At 51.1% G+C, this 20,911-nt stretch overlaps 2 protein-coding genes across 2 annotated transcripts in view; one reads left to right on the top strand and one right to left on the bottom strand.

Moving 5' to 3' along the window:
- Nucleotides 1-11,986, top strand: part of LOXL4 (lysyl oxidase like 4) — a 15,229-nt gene extending 3,243 nt beyond the window's left edge. The window contains exons 4-14 of the mRNA XM_004701012.3: nt 493-531; nt 625-844; nt 2,020-2,203; nt 2,398-2,552; nt 3,153-3,320; nt 4,229-4,391; nt 6,215-6,458; nt 7,547-7,662; nt 8,340-8,476; nt 9,082-9,193; nt 11,278-11,986. Of these exons, the coding sequence (XP_004701069.3) occupies nt 493-531; nt 625-844; nt 2,020-2,203; nt 2,398-2,552; nt 3,153-3,320; nt 4,229-4,391; nt 6,215-6,458; nt 7,547-7,662; nt 8,340-8,476; nt 9,082-9,193; nt 11,278-11,348 (1,609 nt within the window). The 3' untranslated portion in view covers nt 11,349-11,986. The remainder of the gene's footprint in view (nt 1-492; nt 532-624; nt 845-2,019; nt 2,204-2,397; nt 2,553-3,152; nt 3,321-4,228; nt 4,392-6,214; nt 6,459-7,546; nt 7,663-8,339; nt 8,477-9,081; nt 9,194-11,277) is intronic.
- Nucleotides 11,987-15,250: 3,264 nt separating this feature from the next.
- Nucleotides 15,251-20,911, bottom strand: part of R3HCC1L (R3H domain and coiled-coil containing 1 like) — a 95,553-nt gene continuing 89,892 nt past the window's right edge. Inside the window, exon 8 of the mRNA XM_004701013.2 lies at nt 15,251-16,004. Coding sequence (XP_004701070.1) covers nt 15,937-16,004 — 68 coding nt within the window. The 3' untranslated portion in view covers nt 15,251-15,936. The remainder of the gene's footprint in view (nt 16,005-20,911) is intronic.

Raw genomic sequence — 20,911 nt, forward strand, 5'->3', positions numbered from 1 at the left:
TCAGGAGGGGTGCTGGGCTGCCACGTGGTAGCCACAGGGCTCCCTCCCTAGGGATGGCTGGGATGTGGGCCTCCATCTCCCCAGGACCTGGTAATTGCACCTCTGGGTCTCGCTGGCTCATCCAACGTCCATGACAAGAGCAGCTCTGATTACAGCCTGGGTTTCTCTGGGTAGGCTGCCCCAACATGCACCGGCTTTAATGGCCACCAGTCCTGAGAGGACCTTGGCCCTGGTGCCTTGTCTCAGCGCCACCCCCACCCCCAAAGGCTCCACCTTCTTCCGGGCTGGAGAAGGGGCCTTTTTAGGCTTGGCTTCCTTCGGGGGTCAAATGGCCTGTTGTTACCTGTGACGTGGTTTCCCACCTGGCACTATTGTGAGGCTTTGCATGGAAATGACTGGTGGATGAATTTATAAACTGTAAAGTCCGGTGCAAACGAAGGGGTGGGAGGAGCCTGCACCAGCTCCACCCTCCCTCCTTTCCTCCCTCCACAGGAAGGTCTGGAATCTGAAGATGAAGGATCCCAATTCCAGGTGAGGAACGGCTTCCTGACAGGCACCTGGGTAGAAAAGCTTCCTTTCTGCCCTGCACGGCCTCCCTTCCTCCTAACCTCACTCATCTTCCAGGCTGAAGAGCTTGATCAAGAAGAATTCCTTCTGGATTCACCGTGTCACCTGCCTAGGGACAGAGCCTCACATGGCCAGCTGCCAGGTGCAGGTGTCCCCGGCCCAGGGCAAGCCTCAGCTGGCCTGCCCGGGGGGAATGCACGCGGTGGTCAGCTGTGTGGCCGGGCCCCGCTTCCGTCCACCCAAGGCAAAGGCACGGCACAAGGAACCCCGGGCCCAGGTGAGCCCCATAGCTGCAGCACCCTGGGACCCCCATGTGGAGGGGCTGGCTCCGGGCCCCCAGAAGCCCTGGACCCAGGTGGGAGGAGGGGCACCTCACAGATGGACTTAGAAAGGACAGTGTGTAGCCCTCCCTTTAGTGGGGAAATGGTGTGTCCTGCCAGGAATAGAAGGTGACCATAAAAACAGTAATTACATTGCCACTACATCCTGTCTCTGGAGAAGGTATTGAACAGCCCCCCCCCCCCCCCCCCCCCCCCCCCCCCCTCCCCCCCCCCCCCCCCCTCCCCCACCCCGAGGGGGGGGGTTGGGTGTGGGTTTTGTTTTTTTGTTATAAAAAGAAAGTGAGCTACAGCAGAGAGGCGTTTCAGACAGACCGGCCCCCAACAGACCGTCGCCACAACGGAGCAGAAGGCAGGGAGAATTATTCCAACAGAATTCAAGCTCGGTTTGGGGGTCCTTGGTCCATGGATCAGGCATGGGACTGCCAACCAAAGGCGAGGTCCATGATTCCAACCCACAGACCGCCCCATGGGGAGGGAGCTATGCTCTCTGCTCCCATAAAGATGTACAGTCTTGGGGACCACCTATAAGGTCGTGGTGAGCTGGGGGGGGGGCGACTGGGAGGCAGTGAGTTGTTTATTGTCATTCACACTCCACACCTGCACCTCCCTAGAACAGTCCATAGGCCTTTGGGGTCGTGCTGACCCAATTCAGCCCCAAACCCAATGCTGCTCAGTCAACTGATACATAGTGATCCTACAGAAGAAAGACCACCACCACCCCCCCAAGCACCCCGCGAGGCTATGAATCCTTACCGGGAATAGAACGCGGCATCTCTCCTGCGGAGCCGCTGGTGGGTGTGAACTACTGACCTTGAGGTTAGCGGCACACCACTTAACCCATTGCGTCACCAGGACGCTTTAGCTCCACCCCAAAGAACAAGGAGTTAGCCGAGGTTGAGGGAGGAAGGGGGCAGGCGCGGCGACTTGGTGGGTGCCTGCCTCCCAGGGAAGGTCCTCTCCTGTAAGGCGCTCCTTATTCCCGTCCTGTCCTAGCTGTGGCTCTCACTGCTGCTGTCTCCCCACTTGGCCACGGGGAAAGTGGGGGACAAAAGGCGGGCTGGAACTCGGTGGTGCCGTGGAGCCCAGCCCTGAAACTGGCTTCTCTCCGTAGGAGCCCAGGGTGCGCCTCCGCTCGGGGGCCCAGGTGGGCGAGGGCCGGGTGGAAGTGCTCAGGCACCACCAGTGGGGCACTGTCTGCGACCACAGATGGAACCTCATCTCCGCCAGTGTCGTGTGTCGCCAGCTGGGCTTTGGTTCTGCTCGGGAGGCCCTCTTTGGGGCCCAGCTGGGCCAAGGTGAGTGGAGCGGGTGGGTCTGGGGTCTGGTGAGACAGGTGGATGAACACGTGGCCATTGGTTGGCGGCGCTGTCACTCCGGGCCAAGGCAGACGGCTCTCCCAGTCCAGTCCGTGGGGGTGGGGGTAGCCTGGGTGCGAGGTTGCAGACACCAAGTCCCATACAGCACCTCTCCCCTGCCCCCACCCCCGCAGGGCTAGGCCCCATCCACCTGAGTGAGGTGCGTTGCCGGGGCTATGAGCGGACTCTCAGCGACTGCCGAGCCCTGGAAGGCTCCCAGAATGGCTGTCGGCATGAGAATGACGCTGCCGTCCGGTGCAACGTGCCCAACATGGGCTTCCGGAATCAGGTGAGCTCAGGTCCCCCTCGGCCTGGGGCCTGGAAGCCAGGCTACCAGAGATCGCCCGAGTCACCAGCTTGAGCTAGTGGGCAGGCACCCAGGAGAGGCTGTTGGAGCTTCAGCCTCCAGCCCAGATAACTCTACCTGACAGCCAGCATGGAGGCCACCTGGCTGGGTCTCCCGGGGGTGGGGGCTTCCTTCAGGACACCCCCGGGTCATGGTGCCAAGTGGGCCTGGGCAGTGGCCGTGAGGAGGCCGGGTGGCAGGAGAGCTCTGTGTTCAGTGCTCACAAGGGACTAGGCAGGTCACCTCACGTCTTTGCTCTTGGCTCCCTCTCTGATCAAATGGGGTGAATGGTCTGGGGTGCAGGGGTAACTGTGGATGAGGCAGCAACCATGCATGTTGTGAGGAGGATCTCAGGACCAGGTAGGAACCCCTAGTGAGGGCTCAGGGCCAGGTCTCTCTCCGAGAGTCTAGCCGATGTCCTCCATTTAGAAGTTAGGGCCCTAGGAAAGGGGGCATCCGTCTAGCCGCAGAGAAGAGAAGGCTCTCTGGGCTGGGTCCCCCTCCCACAGCCCCCTGCTCCTCACACGCTTCTGATGGTCGCAGGTGCGCTTAGCCGGTGGGCGCAGTGCCGAGGAGGGTGTGGTGGAGGTGCAGGTGGAAGTGAATGGGATCCAACGCTGGGGAGCCGTGTGCAGCGACCACTGGGGGCTCACCGAAGCCATAGTGACCTGCCGGCAGCTCGGTCTGGGCTTTGCCAACCACGCCATCAAGGTAGGTCCCCACCTCACGTCTTCCCTATTTTGCGTCCCCCACCCTAGTCTCAAGGACCACAGCTTCCTTCGAGTGGCCCTGGGCAGAGCTAGACCGCTGGCCCTTGTTCACATGCTCAACGATTAATTACAGGCATTCTGGATTTGAGGCCATGCTGCGTGCTGAGGGACAAGAGGATGGGGCCCCTGCCTCATGCAATGGATTGTCATGGAGGGGTGGCAGACTTTCGTAAAGTGTTTATAGCTGTGCACTCAGGAAGGGCGTCTGGAAGTTAGCCAGAGAAAACGTACATTGGCGGAGGGAACAGGGACCCGGGGTTGCAGAGTTGCTCTTTTGGAAAAGGGTTGTGGGGAGAAGAACATGGATACAGTCCGCACCCCCCCCCACCCCCCACCCCCCTGTGCAGGAGGCTGCCACAGCCCAGGTGGGGGACAATGCTGGCTTGGACCAGACTAGTGGAAGCTCAGGTGGAAAGAAGTGGGTCGAGTCCAAAGGTATCAGAACTGCACTGGAGAGGATGTAGAGGCCCCCCTGCAAGCACACATATTGGACTCAATGTCTGCCTGGAGAGCCAGGTCCCACCCTGGGAGACTGGGAGTACGGCTGGGTGGGGAGGAAGAGAAGAGGCCCCTCTTTTTCATGCTTGCGGGCTGCCATGTGGAAGAGGGAAAAGGGGTGGCGCCCCAGACAGCTGGAGTTTTGCCTCAACACATAGAAGAAATGTCTAGTCCTCCTGAGGATCCAGATGTAGAACGGACTGCTCGGATCCCCATTACTGAAGTGTCCCAGGCCCGGGCTAAGTGGAGCCTGGTGGAGGGGGGGGTCCTCGGGACCCAAGCTCAGGGGTGAGGAATCAAGGAGACCAGGCCCCTCTCAGACCTGACAGGGGACGCTGGCTGTTTCCCCAGGACACCTGGTACTGGCAAGGGACGCCAGGGGCTGGAGACGTGGTGCTGAGTGGGGTGCGCTGCTCGGGGACGGAGCTGGCCCTGCAGCAGTGTCAGCGGCACGGGCCAGTGCACTGCTCCCACGGTGCGGGTCGCTTCTCGGCCGGAGTGTCCTGCACAGACAGTGAGTACCGGTGGCTGCCCACTGCCCCCTCCCTCAGCCCACGGGGCCTTGGGGCACAGGCTCTGCCAATTACCAGGCCATGGCAGCCCAGTTCTGTGAGTGAAGAGAGGGCACAGGAAAACCCAAAGATGTAGAACAATGTGTCCATTTTCGAGTCATGACCAATCGTTAAAAAAAAAACCCGAGTAAAAACCATGCATGTTACATCACATGGAATGAGGGTATTCCCCCCACCCCACCCCTTTGGACCTGTGTGTGAGTATAGTGGGTCCCAACGTCACATCGATGTATCAGGGTCAATCGTAGTCAACAAATGTTTGAGGGGCTATGGCTGGTATATAAATGAGAGTCATGCTCGGGCTGTGGAAACAGCTCTGTGTTCCCCTCTTGGGCAGGGCTTACCCAGAAGGCTCAGGGACAGACCACTGAGGCGTCAGTCTGCCTCATAGACCCAGATTCTCACGTCGGAAACCTGCCAACCAGGTCTGGGCCAAGACCAGTGTCCAGCCCAACAGCTGCCACTTGACCTTCTTTCCAGACAGATGTCAAGCCTGAGCCACCCCTGACCTTTGTCCATGACCTTTAGAGGTTTCCTCTCTGTCCAGGGCCAGGACAGCGGCCCCCTATACCACCCTCTGACAGCAATGTGGGGGCTTGCTGGTCCTCAGTTTCCCTTCCCGGGAGCCTGCCCCTTCCCCTGTCCTGCTGCCCAAGTGCTGAACACACTGCCCACACCAACCTGCCCCCTTGCCCACCTGCTGCCCTGGTGAGCCATAGTGCTTCTCGTTTCTTGCCCTCTCTCGTCCTCTCTGGGCGCTTTCCTCCTTCACCTCGGGAACTCTAGGGTCTGTCAGTGGCAAACACAGAAACCAAACCAAACTCCCTGCCACCAAGTCGATGACAACTCAAAGCGACCCTGTTAGGAGAGGTAGAACCGGCCCTATGAGTTCCTGAGATCCGTAACTCTTTACGGAATAGGAAGCCCTGTCTTTGTTCCTGAGAGAAGCTGGTGGTTTGCAACTACTGACCTTGTGGTGAGCAGCCCAATGGATAACCACGATGCTGGCTCTTGGCAATGGTGCAGGTCTTCCGCCCAGTCCCTTGAGCCCCTGGGCACAGCCATGACACCCACCGGGTACTCCCATCTCTCCGCCGGTGGAGCCCCACACGGCTGGCACCGCTGTCTAGAATCTGAAGCTTGTGCTTTTGCACACAGAAGCCCTGAGAACGGGCCTCTCCACTCCTCTGGAGCTCCGTGGCACTCGCTGTGCCAGCTCGCATTTTTGTAGACACTTGAGGTGGGGATGGCAGCGATGGCCAAGAGGCAGGGGGCTGCAGAGAGGGCAGGCAGAAGCCTCAGACAGATGCGCGGGATGCCCACAATGCTGCCCGCTGGGGAGGTCAGGCTGGATGAGGGAACCTGTGGCAGTGTGAATGAGCAGGCCTGGCCCTGGCGATGAACCTACCCCACTCCCCTTCACACCCACCCCTTCCTCTGAAGGACTGGGGCCCGGGGAGAGGCAGGGACTTGGCTAGGGTAACCCATGGCTGGCAGCTGAGTGTATTGAGGGCACAGCCACGGCTGCTCTTTGGGAAGTAGGTTGCCAGGCCTTTCTTCCAAGGCACTTTTCTCAGCGAGCAACTGTGGGTGTTAACTCTTTGCAGTACCCAGGGACTGCTCCTTTAATACAACCCACAGCTCCCAAACTGCCCTCCTTGCCCGAGCCCCTCCCAAAAGGGTGACATGAGGGTCAGGCTGCCCATCGTGCTGCAGCCAGGATTGCTTGTGGCTGCCCCACCATGCCATCCGCGGACATCTGCAGGTGCTCCCGACCTCGTGATGAACGCCCAGCTGGTGCAGGAGACGGCCTACCTGGAGGACCGCCCGCTCAGCCAGCTCTACTGCGCCCACGAGGAGAACTGCCTCTCCCGGTCGGCCGACCTCATGGACTGGCCCTATGGACACCGGCGCCTGCTGCGCTTCTCCTCCCAGATCTACAACTTGGGCCGAGCTGACTTCAGGCCCAAGACTGGGCGCCACAGCTGGATTTGGCACCAGTGTCACATGTGAGTGCCCGCCCCCACCAAGCCTTGGCCCCAGAGCTGTGGGCTGAAGCAGCCTGGTCTTTCCACAAGGGCTCTCGTCTCTGGTGAGGTTTCCTTTGCCGTTAGCCTGGCCTGGCCTCCAGGAAGAATACTGTCACAAGAGCATCAGCCTGCCCTCCTCAGCTCCCTCTCACCTCCCCTTGGATGCTCTTGTGTTGACGGTCATCATGGAGCCCAAGAGATGTCTCATGGCCGGCAGAATCTGTCTTTGTTAGAATGGCATTGGGCCATTTTCCTATGTTGGGCCTTGGGTCATCCCTGTCTCTAGGAGCCAGGAAAAGTAGGGACTCCTGGCTCTTATTTGGGGTACTCCCCAAATAAGCACCCTGTCCAGGATGCTGGCTCTGCAGAGTTAGCCCGCTGGTTTGAGCGCCAGCAAGGCGAGACCCCTCAGACAACAGTGTGAACGGACTGCCTCTAAAGAGACAATGGGCATTCTTTCCTATCAGGAGCCTCCAGCCCAGACAGAGGGAGACAATGCCTGTGGCAAAGACTGAAGGGAAAGCGATGTGCCCCATTTAAGGACACAGCAGCGGGCGGGAGTGGGGAGGTTGAGGGGTGGGCAGCAGCTTTGGGACTTGGCCTTGCCTGGGATAATGAGTACCTTTTCCTGTAGCCTGAACAGAGGTGTCATTACAGGACTGGGAATGATGGTGGCAATTTGATCTCAGGCTAAGCTCCCTTTCCCTTCCTTCGTTCAGCTCCTGACCTTGCTGCGAGGGCCTCCCCCCCACCCTGCTCCCTTTCCCCACACCAGGTGCCCTCTCCTTGTTTCTAGCTGGGGCCTGCAGCCCAGCACCAGCCTCCTGGAGGCTACTGGGGTAGAGCTTTGATTTGACTTAGGTAGACCGCTGGGTGATGGGGCAGCTGTGCCGGGAAACGGGTTGTGGGTCACGCTAATCTTGGGTTTGGGATGGAGACAGGCACTGCCCTGCTATTATGACTTTCTCTCTGGGTAATGATGGGCCACGGGCCTCAGCCCCCTGCCAGCTCCTCTGAGAGGATCCGATGGTGTTGCTGCCCAGCCAACAGCCTCTGCTGTCACACAGGCACTATCACAGCATTGAAGTCTTCACCCACTATGACCTACTCACTCTCAATGGCTCCAAGGTGGCTGAGGGACACAAGGCCAGCTTCTGTCTAGAGGACACGAACTGCCCCACAGGTACGTGGCTTCCTACCAGTGTATTTGAGGGCCCCCCACCCATCTCTCATGTTATATTAGTCCTTTTGGGACCCCCTCTGCCCTGTCCAACAGCCCCAAGCCCCAACACGGAGATGGGCACAGATGGGGATTGCTTCCCTGGTTGGCAACAGTCCTCAGGAAATTAAACAAGATCTACTTCTTACCTTCTGAAATGAGATGGGCAGTCTACTTCTTCTGTCTGCATCTCCAACACACGTGGTACCACTTTCTAAATGCCTGTTTCCTAACTCAGCTAATTGTCGTAGGCGAGCCAAATTCATCTCAGTGGAATCTTTTGAGGGCATGGATTACTGGATTCCTCTTTGCAGAAACAGCATGGCTAACACTGGATTTTCCGATGGATGTGATGGGTGGACAAGTGAATTAGCACAACAGAGCTATGATCTTTCAACCAAATTTCCAAATAATCATTGTCACAGGTGGTGGTTTGGCCCAGTGCTGGGCTCTTATTTATTAGGAGTCCTGGCTCTGCTCAGCAGCTGCGCCACCTCAGGTCCCTGACAGGTGGATACAGTGGTATTTACCTGGGAAGGCCGGAGGGAGAATTCAAGGCTAAACGACGTACAAGACCTAGCAGAGGGCTTAGTGCCAAGCACCTACTCAGCCCCAGCAACTGTCTGAACCCTTCTTCACAGGGCTGCAGCGGCGCTATGCATGTGCCAACTTTGGGGAGCAGGGGGTGACTGTAGGCTGCTGGGACACCTACCGGCATGACATCGACTGCCAATGGGTGGATATCACAGATGTGGGCCCTGGGGACTACATCTTCCAGGTAAGGGGCTGGGGCCAAGAGGCAGAACCCCTTACAGAACCTCATTTCCTCTAGATTTCCTAAAGCTTCCTTGCAGTCAAAGGAAGGAAAAGGGTTCCACACAGGGTCTCCAACAAGCCCGTCACTCAAAGGAGCTGTGCTGTAGGGGAGAGAGCGCCAAGTTAAGACCCAGAGCCCCCGGCCTTGATCAAACCAGCTGTGACTTCTCAGTCCCTATCTGCAAAATGGGGATGCTAATGCCTTCCTAGGGAGCCCTGGTGGCACTCTGGGTTAGGTGTGGGGCTGTTAACTATGAGGTCGAGTTCAAACCCACCGCTGGGTTTGAAATGAGGTAGTCAGCTTCCATAAAGATTTACAGCCTCGGAAACCCCACAGAGCAGCTCTCCTGTGGTCTGCAGGGTCATCTGAAGCAGAACTGACAACCTGGCAGTAGCAATGCCTGAGAGTCAGGGCTGACTCAACAATGGTGGCTTCCTATGGTAGACTGTCAGGATTCACAAAGCGAAGACTGTAGCCACCCTCCAGAGGAAGGAACACCGAGCCACTGTCAACTCACAGAAACCACCACTCGGGGCTCATTAGGCTGTCCCCTTCTCTCACCCCAGGTGGTTGTGAACCCCAAATTCGAGGTGGCAGAGTCTGATTTCTCCAACAACATGATGCAGTGCCGCTGCAAATATGATGGGCACCGGATCTGGCTGCACAACTGCCACACAGGTAACCGAGCCACTGCAGGACCAGCCCTGGCCGGGCTCATGGTGCTGGAAGAATGGGGAATGGGACTTGTGTGGCGTGTGTGTCTAGGAAAGGGCCCTAGGTGTGGCATGTGGGTAAGAGGTTAGGAATGTGACGAGGTATGATGTGTGGGAGGCCAGAAATGGGCCCCATGTGTAGTGTGCACGTGTGTTTGTGTAAGAGCCAGGGATGATAGAGATGAGTCTTTGGCCAGCCTCGCAGGGAAATGAGTCAGACTCGCAGGCTCACCGTCACGGCTGTCTGTCCCCCTTCCTCCCATCTGTCCTATACTCGGGCCCAGCTCCTTGTGAGGATTTCCCTTCCCCAGCCCACCACTCCTCCCGTTCCTTTCCACATCATCTTTCTCAGTAGCCTCCAGCCTAAGCTGAGCGCTTCACATGCCAAACCACAAGTCCCCCAGGTCTGTAGCTGTCTCCAGCTGTGACCTCTGCTTGCGAGGGGCTGGTGGAGGGCACCAGGGGGTGGGGCATGCTATGGGATTGACAGCTTCGGACCAAGGGAGAGTTAGTGATTCAGTAGCGGCGAAGTAGGTGCCTGGGTTCATATTCTGTACTGACTCCCACCTGCTGATTGTACAAAGCCCCTATTCGCAGTGCACACAGACCCACTAGTGCCTATGGGAGCAGAACTGTTGAGCTAGTCAGCAAGCATTTGTTACGACCCTTTTTGTGGACCAGGCACTAGGGATGTGACTATGAAGAGAGGAGCCCAGTGTTCAGTGGGCTATGCAGACGGGCAAATAGGGAACTAAACACCGACAGTGTCAGCAACCAGGCAACAATGAGATACTGAGCAAGCAGGGAACCAGCAACAGCCTGGGGGCTTCCACAGGCTTCCCGTGCCCGCTGGTCTCAGACGAGGGGCAAACGCTGTCGGCGAAAACCAGAGGGGAGCAAGCAGTCTCGGCAAAGTTTGGCTCACCATTTTCTAGCCAGAAGGCGGGGAGCTTTCACTTTTCATGGCAGGGGGCTGTGTACCTCAGCTGCACTTAGATTCTCTGCAGGGAAGGTGATGATGGTTCTTCTAAAACAGTGGTTCTCAACCTTCCTCATGCCGCGACCCTTTCATACAGTTCCTCATGTGGTGGTGACCCCCATGAACCGTAAAACTAATTTCGTTGCCACTTCATAACTGCAATTTTGCTACTGTTGTGAATTGGGCAACCCCTGTGAAAGGGTTGTTCGACCCCCAAAGGGGCCATGACCCACAGGTGGAGAACCGCTGCCAAATGAATGGAGTTCATCTTGCGGGCTTTCTGGAGACAGGCAACAATTTCAGCCGAGAGAGCACAAGATCAGATTTATGTTTTCAAAAGATAACTCTGAAGAGGAGGAGGAAGAAAAGTCTCGGGCTTCTCAGCCAGGTAGATTCTGTGTCCTTTCACCAATGGTTACAAAAAGCCTTCCCTGATGAGGGGAGCCAAACTCACAGTGGCCCTGGTGGCGGAGCAGTTAAGGCATTTGACTGCCAACTGCAAGGGTGGCAGTTTGGACCTTACCAGCCCTTCAGCAGGAGAAAGATGGGGCCGTCTACTGCTGTAAACAGTAGTTAAGAGATCTCTCTACGTCAGGGTCTGCAGGAACGGAGCATCTGGAGTGACTGAAAGAAAGGACTATTTAGGGAGGTGTGCAGACAGCAATGGGACATAGTGAGCGATGAATAGAAGCTCAGGGCCAGAGCCGGGGAAGATACCCTGAACCATCCACTTCCACCCTCTCATCTCGCACGGTTGCTTCCCACTGACTTAACCAGAAACTAGAGCATCAGGGAACCCAGTGACATCATCTTTAGGGGTCAGCCTCCCAAGGAACAATTTGCAGAGAAATCCAATGGGGAGGAAAGAGTAATGAGCACATGTGAATGACCTATTTGTCCCACTTCCCCTGAAAGGCCACACCAGCCCTGGGTCCTTTATTATGGAATGGGTTGGTGCCCACATGCATGTGCTGGAAAGGATGAGCTGGGTGCAATGGACCTGGGTGCTCGTGCTGTCCTGCAGACAGATGCAGGGCCGGCTTCTGACCCTGTCTTCCTTCGGCCTACAGGGGATTCATATCGAGCCAACACAGAGCTCTCCCTGGAGCAGGCACAGCGGCTCAGGAACAACCTCATCTAAAGCCGTCCCCACACTCCCAGTTGCTGCCCACACACCAGATACCTCAGCTTACTGGAGCCATGTCCTTCACAGAGCCCCAATTCGGAGGGAAAGGGGCCAGTGCCAACAGGCACCAAGCTGCTGCTCAGGAAGCCTCCTTTGGTAGGCGAAACCATCCAAGCAGGATGTTGCTGGGCCTTTGGCCCATGGCTTCCAGACTTGGCTCCCTGGGCTCCTCTCCCATGAGGAGACAGTGTCCTCGGAGTTCCTGCTTCCGGAGTTCTCAGCTCTTTAGGGATGGACTAACGCTCGGGTCTCCCCTGATCCCATCCCTCCCCCCATGGTGCTTTGTACATGTCCCAGAGGCATGGAAGACAAAGGACCAAAATACACAGGGGATGAAGGTCAGCTCTCTGCCAGGAGCTCAGTGCAACCCAGCTCATGGCAAAGTCATAACGGGCAGAGGCAGTAAAGAGTCCCCCGACTTGATCTGTCCTCACTTAGAACTCCTCCCTCAGACTCAAGAAGTGTGTTTTAGGGGTTTTCTTCTACTCTACCACACATATAGGTGTTTCTAAGATCCCTGGGAGCTAAGGTCCTCAGGCAACTCCTGCTGGGCCTACACCCTCACTCACTGAGTGCTTGAGAAGGGACAAATATCAAGGGCGGAGGGTGGGGGGTGGGGGAGGTGGGAGGGGAGGGAAGCAGGCAGGGAGGGCCTTCCTGCAGAGCAGAAAGAGAAGGCCAAGCTGGACTGCTGGAGTTATCTAGACCCAAGCTCCTGCTAGGCACTCCAGTCTCTCAGGATCATCACACAGCTCAGGACTGGCCTACATTTCAGGTCTCGACCAGGTTTCTGGAGCAAACTTTGCAAGAATTCAATTTTGGTAATGACAAGGTCAGTCGAACAAACCCCTAATCTCTGTAGGAAAAGAAACACAGGTCCTGTCGAATGGAGAAGTCAGACAGGGAACGTTTAACTAAAGACTGAACCTAGGAAAGGCCACCAACCCTGCTTGATGTGGCCAAGATATGCTCTTGCTCAGGTAGTATAAAACCCCCTGGTCTTCTTGGAAATGACTCTTAGATCTTTTCTCCAAGGCACACTAAGAGATGATCCTTGCAGGTCTGATACTCGAATGCCAATAAAGGTTGCTCATCATGGGCTGCTCAAGACCAGCTGTGATTCTGTATGCTTCCTTGAGTACTAACTCTACCCTTTTGCACCCCCACATACAAGCTGCTCATGATGATGGGCGGACACTATCCTACGACCAATGGTCATGCCCAGGCTCAATGCTGACACATGGGCTGGAAAGGATAAGAGATGGAAGGAGGAAGCAAGAAGGTAGAGTCCAAGGATCAGAAACTATGATAACTGAATCTGCAATACCAACATGACTGGTAGCAGATTTAAAACAGTACTAACCCTACTCCCACCACATCTCTTACACACACACACACACACACACACACACACACACACACACACACCCCAGCTCCTACTTTGGGGAGCAAAGGGGGACATGCTCTTGGGCACTGGCTCTGGAGACAAGGATGTGCTTTCTTCTCTCTCCTTCACTCTGTTCGCGCTCAACTCCCTCACCTCCTTCACTAGGCAGAGGGAGCATTCTATTCTGGCACGGCAGTTTAGGTAAACAAGGGAAGGACTGATTTCCTCTTGGATCCAGCAAACATCTCCCAAACAGTAACAACATTATACTCACATATGCAACTAATGGTCTGTGAAAGAATGTGCAGCTGGCGGGGGAGTGGGTGGTGACTGATGACTGGACTCGGGCAGGGAGGTTACCCACTGCTCCTTGCTGGATCCAGTTTCGAAGAGGGCCAGAAAAAGCTGCCCAGGCAGACAACCACTGGCTCTGGTGTCAGTCTTGCTGCCCACATCACACGTTGGATTGGTGCAGCCAGTTCTAATTCTTAGGAGGGGAAACAAACCCCACTCTACAAGGGCTGTGCTGTTACCCTTCTCTGAGCTGGAAAGGGAAGGACACGGGAGGACCGGTGGCTGGCATGGCTCTTAACAAGCTGTGGAATGGTAACAGAATGCCAACCACCAAATTCCAGACAGAACCAACTGTCAGACTCACCTCAGGGAGATGAAGAGCATTGGCCACCTCAGCTTCTTACACAGTATCATTATCTGTAGTTCCCAGAGATGTTCCCTCTGTGAAGAGTCTATCAGAAGTTGTGGGGACATACCTTTCGACTATAAATCTCAAGTGACCCTGGGAATGAGACAGTCTATCAACAGAGAGGAAGCACTAGGCCCCATCAGCTGTCTTCCCAAACATTTAACCAAGGAGCCAGTGCAAGCCAATGGGCACCCTCTAGTTAGCTTGGCTGGTGAAGGCATGGTTTTCATAGGATCATGGATTGGATTCCTCTCTGGACAAGCTCAATATACTCTCTGCTGGGCCTCAGCAGGTTCTCTTCCCTCTCTCACTGATGAGAGGGAAATGGAGGAAAGCCAGTAGATATCAATATGAGCTCCTGGGAAAATAAAACTTAAAAGTACCTTCTCTATTAATGCTATTAATGGAAAAAGACATACATGCTGCTAGCATTACAATGAACATAATCACGACAACTACAAGCACAATGGGAAATAAACATTGGGCTCTGTGTAACAGCAAGTGTCACTGCTCAAGGTCACTCCAGGAGCCATGGTGGTGTAGTGATTAGGTGCTTGGCTGCTAATGGAGATGTCTACAGTTCAACCAGCCACTCTGTGAAAGAAAGAGGAGGCAGCCTGCATCCAGAGAGATTTGCAGTCTTGAAAACCCCTTGGGGCAGAGCTCTATCCTGTCCTATAGGATCAGTAATAGACTTGAGGGCAATGGGCTTGCTTTTTGGTTAAGGTCACCCTTAGCCTTGAAGGATCAAAGTACAGCAAAGGTATCATCTCAGAGGTATACATATTCATATGAACATAGCAGCAATTCTCTACATTTCCTTGCAAATATAGCCATACTATTCAAATAGATCTTCTATCTGTAGCTACAAGCCAGAGGGGAACTGGACTAAATGGCAGTGGGACACAAGGGTTAAGAAAGGGGCTCATTGAATCTCCCCAACTTATAATAGAGGTGCCAAAATATAAACGAGGAACACTGGCAGAACTGACCAAGAATGAGAAAAGCAATGTTGAGGAGCTGCAAGAAATAGCAGCAGGCACAGTAGGGTCAAGACTAAGCTCCACAGCCAGGGTCATCTGAGGAGTGCTTCAACAGAGCCCCACTCTACCATGTTCTAGGCAATGCTAATAATCCATCATTGTCATGGATGCTACATCATACAAAAACAAGGCTGTTGCCCTAGCTGAAAACACAATGAGACGCTACTTCTTGCTACCTCAGCATCTTAACGTCTAGCACGACCATTTCTTCAGTGCAGGGTGGCTTTCTGAAAATACTGAGGCTGCAGATAGCAGACAGACAAGGATAAATTCAAGGCCCTGATTTGCTCATGTCCTTTAGGAAATCTGTCACTTCCCGGGGGTGTTTATTTTACCCGGCATACTCTGCATTGTGATGAATGGTGTGGTGCCACTTGGCACGTGCCTCTGGCACAGGTTGAGAAGATCATACCGAGCACATGCTGCATGCCATGCTCTGCACAGGATGTCTGAGTGGCAGAGATGGGAAAAGTCAAGAGGCTGGGGAGGTGGTACACAAAGGGCAGGCAGGGGAAGGAGCTATTACTGCATATCCACTCATGCCCAACAATCTCAGGAGAGTCAACTTTGTAGCGCACCCTGCGACTGAAGATCAGCTCTTCCTTCAGTGGAGCTCAATGAGAGCCGCAGACTCTTACCCCATCAGTGTTGCGATGATGCTAACAGGCGAGCAGGGCTGCTCTCTCGTTTCATTGTGGAAATGAAAAGCTGACAACAACCAAAGTGACATGTCATAAGACGGGCTTTAATGTCTCCCTCTCACATGATAGTGTGCCTGCTTACACTGGGACTGGCACCTGAAGCTGGCATGCCCCGCGGCTGCTGTGCAGCTGGACCAGCCACAGGCACTCAGCTCAGTACAAACCCTGGAGTCCAAATACTCACATCTGCTGCACTTCACCAGTTTTTGAGTTCTGGAGCTGCCCCACGCATGCCAAGTACATGCGCTGCTGTTCTGCCCTATGTGCTATTCTGCCTTCCTCAACATGACTCCTCTCAGCTTTGTGAGGGTCCAAGGAAAGCCTGACTTTGTAGGGCCTTAGTCTCCTGTTATGGCAGGCTTGAATCCTCTGCTTTGTTTGAAATTTCCTTAAAACATCCTGAAGTAGGGCCTAGCTAACATGACTATCCCTGCCTACGGGACTGTGGGCAGTCACACAGCTCCCTGGTTCCTCCTGGCTGATGGCTCTCTTCTGTGCCCATCACAGTAGGGTGATTTCAAAGCACTACACTGAGGAGTGAAGACAGGCAGAAGCCCATCTTCCTTTACACCCAGTCAGTCATCCTACTCTTGATCTTTCATTAACATGCCTATCTGCATGTATGCAAAGCTCAGGAAAGATCCTCTTATCTGAAGACTACAGAAATGTTTTCTGAATCCATGGAATTTTCCCTTTTGTTGAGTGATGTTCAGACAGCTGACAGGTCTCTGCCTTCCCAGATGTCTTCCCGTTGTTTGGCTTCCAGACGTTTTCTCTCTGTAAATAAAGACCATGTTTAAGTGGTTGTATACTTCATGTAACCAGTGACTTCCCCTTACTCCAAATTACCAAGACAACTTTAGTAGATGAGACAGGTGAGTTTCCTCATCCTGACTCCAAGAGTTAATACTACTAGCCTTCTAAGGGCTTTTTAGGTAGAAACAACATCTCACTAAATCTTACATTTATTCTTATACAGTAGTAAAAGACAGGCTAATAGGAATAAAAAATATGCAGAATAAGTCAGAATCTAACAGGACCCAGATTGTTGGCTTATTGATATATATTCCTTTTAATTCTACTTCTCTACTATGTTTATTCCTTCAATATAAAAACCAAAACCAAACTCTCTGTCACCGAGTCAATACCAATTCATAGTGACCCCACAGGACAAGGCAGAACTACTCCTGTGGGTTTCCAAAACTGTAATTCTTCAGGGGAGTAGAAAGCCTCTTTCTCCCAAGGAGTGACTAGTGAATTAGAACAGCTGATCTTGTAGCTAGCAGCCCTGTTCCAAATACACCATGCCACCAATAATATCCCCTATTCTTAGTTTACTAATCTTTACAAGATACTTCAACAGGGACCAAGAATGTGTTTTAATTTTCTTCTTCTACCTCTAACTCAAATGGAAATGGTGGCCACGGAATCAGTTATATCTCCCTTCTACAAGCCCACAGGAAAGAGATTTCAGAAGCAAACTGAATTTCAGGTACTGAAATCCGGCACTTACAGGAGCCAGATTCTTCTGGAATATACCACCCTAACACAGAAAAATATAGTGGAAAGACAGCAAGAACCATTATTGTTTTAGAACAAATAAACCCAAATTTGGATAATATGAAGCTTGGTTCTTCATTTTAACACTTTCATTGACTCCAAGAAAATAGAGACAATACATGTGGTAAACTGAAGCACTTCATTAGCTGCCACAAATAGCAGTTCTAATTTCACGGCCAGTCATTTATTATGATGCCATAAAATAGACATGATATACCTTTGGACTTCCCCCTAAAGGCTGCTGTTTGAGATTGATAATGTCGCTAATAACCCTAACCACCCTAACCCTAACGCTAACCCTAACAACCCTAACACTAACACTAACCCTAACTGTACCCTAACCCTAACAACAACAACAAAAATAATGTCTACAAAAGATTTTTCCAGCCATAAACCAGAGTGATTACCGAAATCAAGGTGAGTTTGAACCTACACTTGCTATTTTGACATATTGTTCCCAATCAGCAAAATCTCTTTCTTACAAAGTTCATACTATACTGCTGCACTTTAAGGGTAAAGAACCCGATGAGAAAGGTGACTGGCACTTGGGAAATGCAAGAAGAAATTTGCTGCAATTTGGGCACCATCTTGTGGCATTATCTGAATATAACAGCAAAGTTATAAGAAGCAGAGAGAAAACACACACACACACACACACACACACACAGTGGGGGGAGGGAAGGGGTGGCAAATTTCAAAAGGTCGTCCCCACTGGGCAGCCCAAGTTAACTGGTTTGTCTACAGGGCGCCAGGAGGCACTGTGGTTTAGGTTATTACAACAATGGAGAACGGGAAAAGGGCTCTAAAGGCAAAGGCAAACAATCAAAAAGTGGTTCTGCGATCACAATGACCTACCTATAACCACCTCATGGGGATGGACAACAGACAAGGGGGCAAAGGGAGACATCGGACAGTGAAGATGTGAAATAATAATAATTTATAATTATCAAGGATTCATGAGGGAGGGAGGAGGAGGGAAGGGGAAAATGAGAAGCTGATACCCAGGGCTCAAGTAGAAAGAAATCGCTTTGAAAATGATGATGGCAACAAATGTACAAATGTGCTTGACACAATGGATGGATGGATGGATTGTGATAAGAGTTGTATGAGCCCCCAATAAAATGATTTCTTAAAAAAAAGTGGTTCTGGATCCCAAGAAAAATTCAAAATTTCCTATAATCTTAGAAACTAAAATTAGGAAGGTAATATGTGAAGTGGTATAAAAGGTCAAGAAATCCAGCAGTAATAAATATAATGTCTGATTAGCTCACACTCCACAATTCCAAAATCCAAACACTTGAGTTCCTAAAAGAAAGTTGTTGATTTTTCTTTACTTTGGGGGATGAAACACATTTGGTGGTAAATCTGACCTGAAAAGACAAGATTATTTTTAGTCTTCATATATCCTACTCAGTGTGGACAGTCAGACCTTGTATGGCAGGAGTGAGAGTGTCGTGGGGCTGATTTTGAACTCATGGGTGATGGCGAGAAACAGAGAAGATACTGACCACCATACCTTCTTAACATCTGCGAAGTTCAGAAGTCGGAAACATTTTTGTCCCAAATGTCTTTCTTTTAATAAGCGACTGCATATTTGTATCACAAAATGCATGTAGTAAATAAAAGAGAAAACCCTGGTGGTACATGGTATGAGAAAACTAGTAAGAGTCAGATAAAGTGAGAAACAAACAAACAAAATAGTGGAAATGTGAGCATAAAGCTGAAACATCAAACATGGAACAGAGTAGAGAAACGGAGGTTAGGAAGGGGCTTAAAAATAATTTATTCATTTTAAGAGACAAGCGTTGAGAGGTTAAGTGGCTTGAATAAGAAACATCAGGAAGAACCAAAGTTGGAATGCAATGGTGCAATCTAAATCCTCAGTTCTTAAGCTGGCACCACCTGATAATTTAGAATACCATCTGAAAAAACGGGGAAAATGTGAGGGGGAAAAAAGTAATGAAAGATAAACTTGCTGTTTCTAAGAGATGGAAAGTAAGGCTTCTAATAGCTGACAGAGTGCTTGAAAAGATCTTTCATTAACTTCACTTCCAAACATTAAAAAAAGCAAACTAGGTAAACAGAATGTCAAAACAACAGTCATAAGGGCAGGGAATTAAGGGAGAATAGCAATAGTATGAGATAATTAACCTAAAACAATCATGTAAGCTGGCCCTGAAGATTTCATCCTCTGGGATAATAATAAATTGACAGAAACAACTATAATAAATGAGTTGATTGAAATCATGGTGTGGTCAGCAACCACTTTTCACTGAGAAAAAGGAAACCGTTGAAGATTGAAAAGGGGCCAATTTAGTGTCACGTTTTTAAAAAATAATAAAAAGGGATGATCCTGCAAATTAAAGACTTTCAAAAATCACGCTCTATACCTAAGGAAATAATTGAAGAGAAATCAAAAAATCCATTCTGTAACCACCTACAGAGTATAATCAACATGCTTTGTTAAGAACAAGTCTGGTCAAACTAATCTAATTGCTTTCTTTTATGGAGTGACAGACCTGGGAGATCAAGAAGAAATAATAAAAGCAACGTCTTACTTTTAGCAGGGTTTTACATTTTAAATTTACCAAGTTTTTATATAATCATCAATACACTAGAAAAAACAGTCTGAGGTACATAAGTGTTAAGGGGACATTTACCTCCGGAAAGTATCAAACATACTGGAATTAGTATAATGCACTCTATTGGATTTGATACAAAAACTACAATTTATTCAGCAAGAGTTCGTGACTGACTGGCCAGTCAAAATCCTACAGTTGATCCAATACATTTATTAAACAGCAGATGACACCAATAACTGGGTAAATCCTGCTCTTTAGAGAAAAATATCATATTAGAACAGAAAAAAATGTGGCTAGAAATAAAATGTCAAAAACCAGGCAACAAAAAGACAGCAAGGAAAGACCTAGATTATGAGTTGGCAATGCACTGGTGCCCTTTAAGGCAAAATGGTAGAACAGCTACGAAGAATTTCAGAAGGAAGCAGTTATGATTGACTCTGTATGTCACATACAGACAATTTTACTTACAAGTTTTTAGTGGTTTAATTAAAGTAGAAACCAAATTATTGTTTCCTTACTCTGCCTTTCTGGCCTATGACCCCAAAATGGCCCTTCAGAAACAGTCAACTAATTACTTACTCCCAAGATGGAAAGTAAACTTATAAAACTATAGCAAGCTTTGAAAAATGAAAATCTATTAGTTTATTCTACATCTCCAATTTTGGTTGAGAATCAAATGTTTTGAGTAACTGTATTACGGGGAAATTTTACTAGTATTACAGAAATGTATTCTCTCACAGTTAAGAATTAGAGCTAAAATTCTGAGTACTCCCATTTTCAGAAGACTATGGATGACAGTGAAAGCCCAAAATCCATTTTCCATGTCCCCACATAGATTAAGTCTCCACTGAATTCTCTCTGATCATTAACCAAGGATGCAGATAAACTTACCCTCAGGCAGAGTACACTGGAAAGCGGATTACCACCACCCTTCTCTAACCAGACCAAGGAGAGGTCATCTCTCTGAGGGGCTTGCCTATGAGTGTCCTTGATGGAGACTGGCTTCCTAGGGGCAGTACAGGGAGTCATATGGTCATGAGACATGCCCTATCTGTTGTGCCATGATTACCTTGGTTCAAAGGCTCTGGACCAATCCTGTAAACCAGTGGTTCTCAACATGTGGGTAGTGACCCCTTTGGGGGTTGAACAACCCTTTCACAAGGGCCGCCCAACTCATAACAGTAGCAAAATTGCAATTATGAAGTAGCAACAAAAAATAATTTTGTGGTGGTGGTGGTGGTGGTGGGGGTTACCACAACATGAGGAACTGTATTAAAGGGTCGTGGCATTAGGAAGGTTGAGAACCACTGCTGTAAACGCTTTTAACAATAATGTTTGTGTCCCAATCATGATCCTATTCCTGCTTCCGTAGTCCTACCTGTACTGCGATGTACTCATCAGCTAACCAATCATGAATTTATAACTGTTTTTTTGGTCTATGCCATATTTAACTGGCCTCCTGAATGTGAATCCTTGCATGCCTTTATGACCTCATTCTAATGTAAGGTGACCAAGACATCCCGCTTTTGGCGGGACAGTCCC

The sequence above is a fragment of the Echinops telfairi genome, unplaced genomic scaffold, assembly GCF_000313985.2.
Source record: "Echinops telfairi isolate 266 unplaced genomic scaffold, ASM31398v2 ScPeMD7_70;HRSCAF=299, whole genome shotgun sequence".
Taxonomy (NCBI): domain Eukaryota; kingdom Metazoa; phylum Chordata; class Mammalia; order Afrosoricida; family Tenrecidae; genus Echinops; species Echinops telfairi.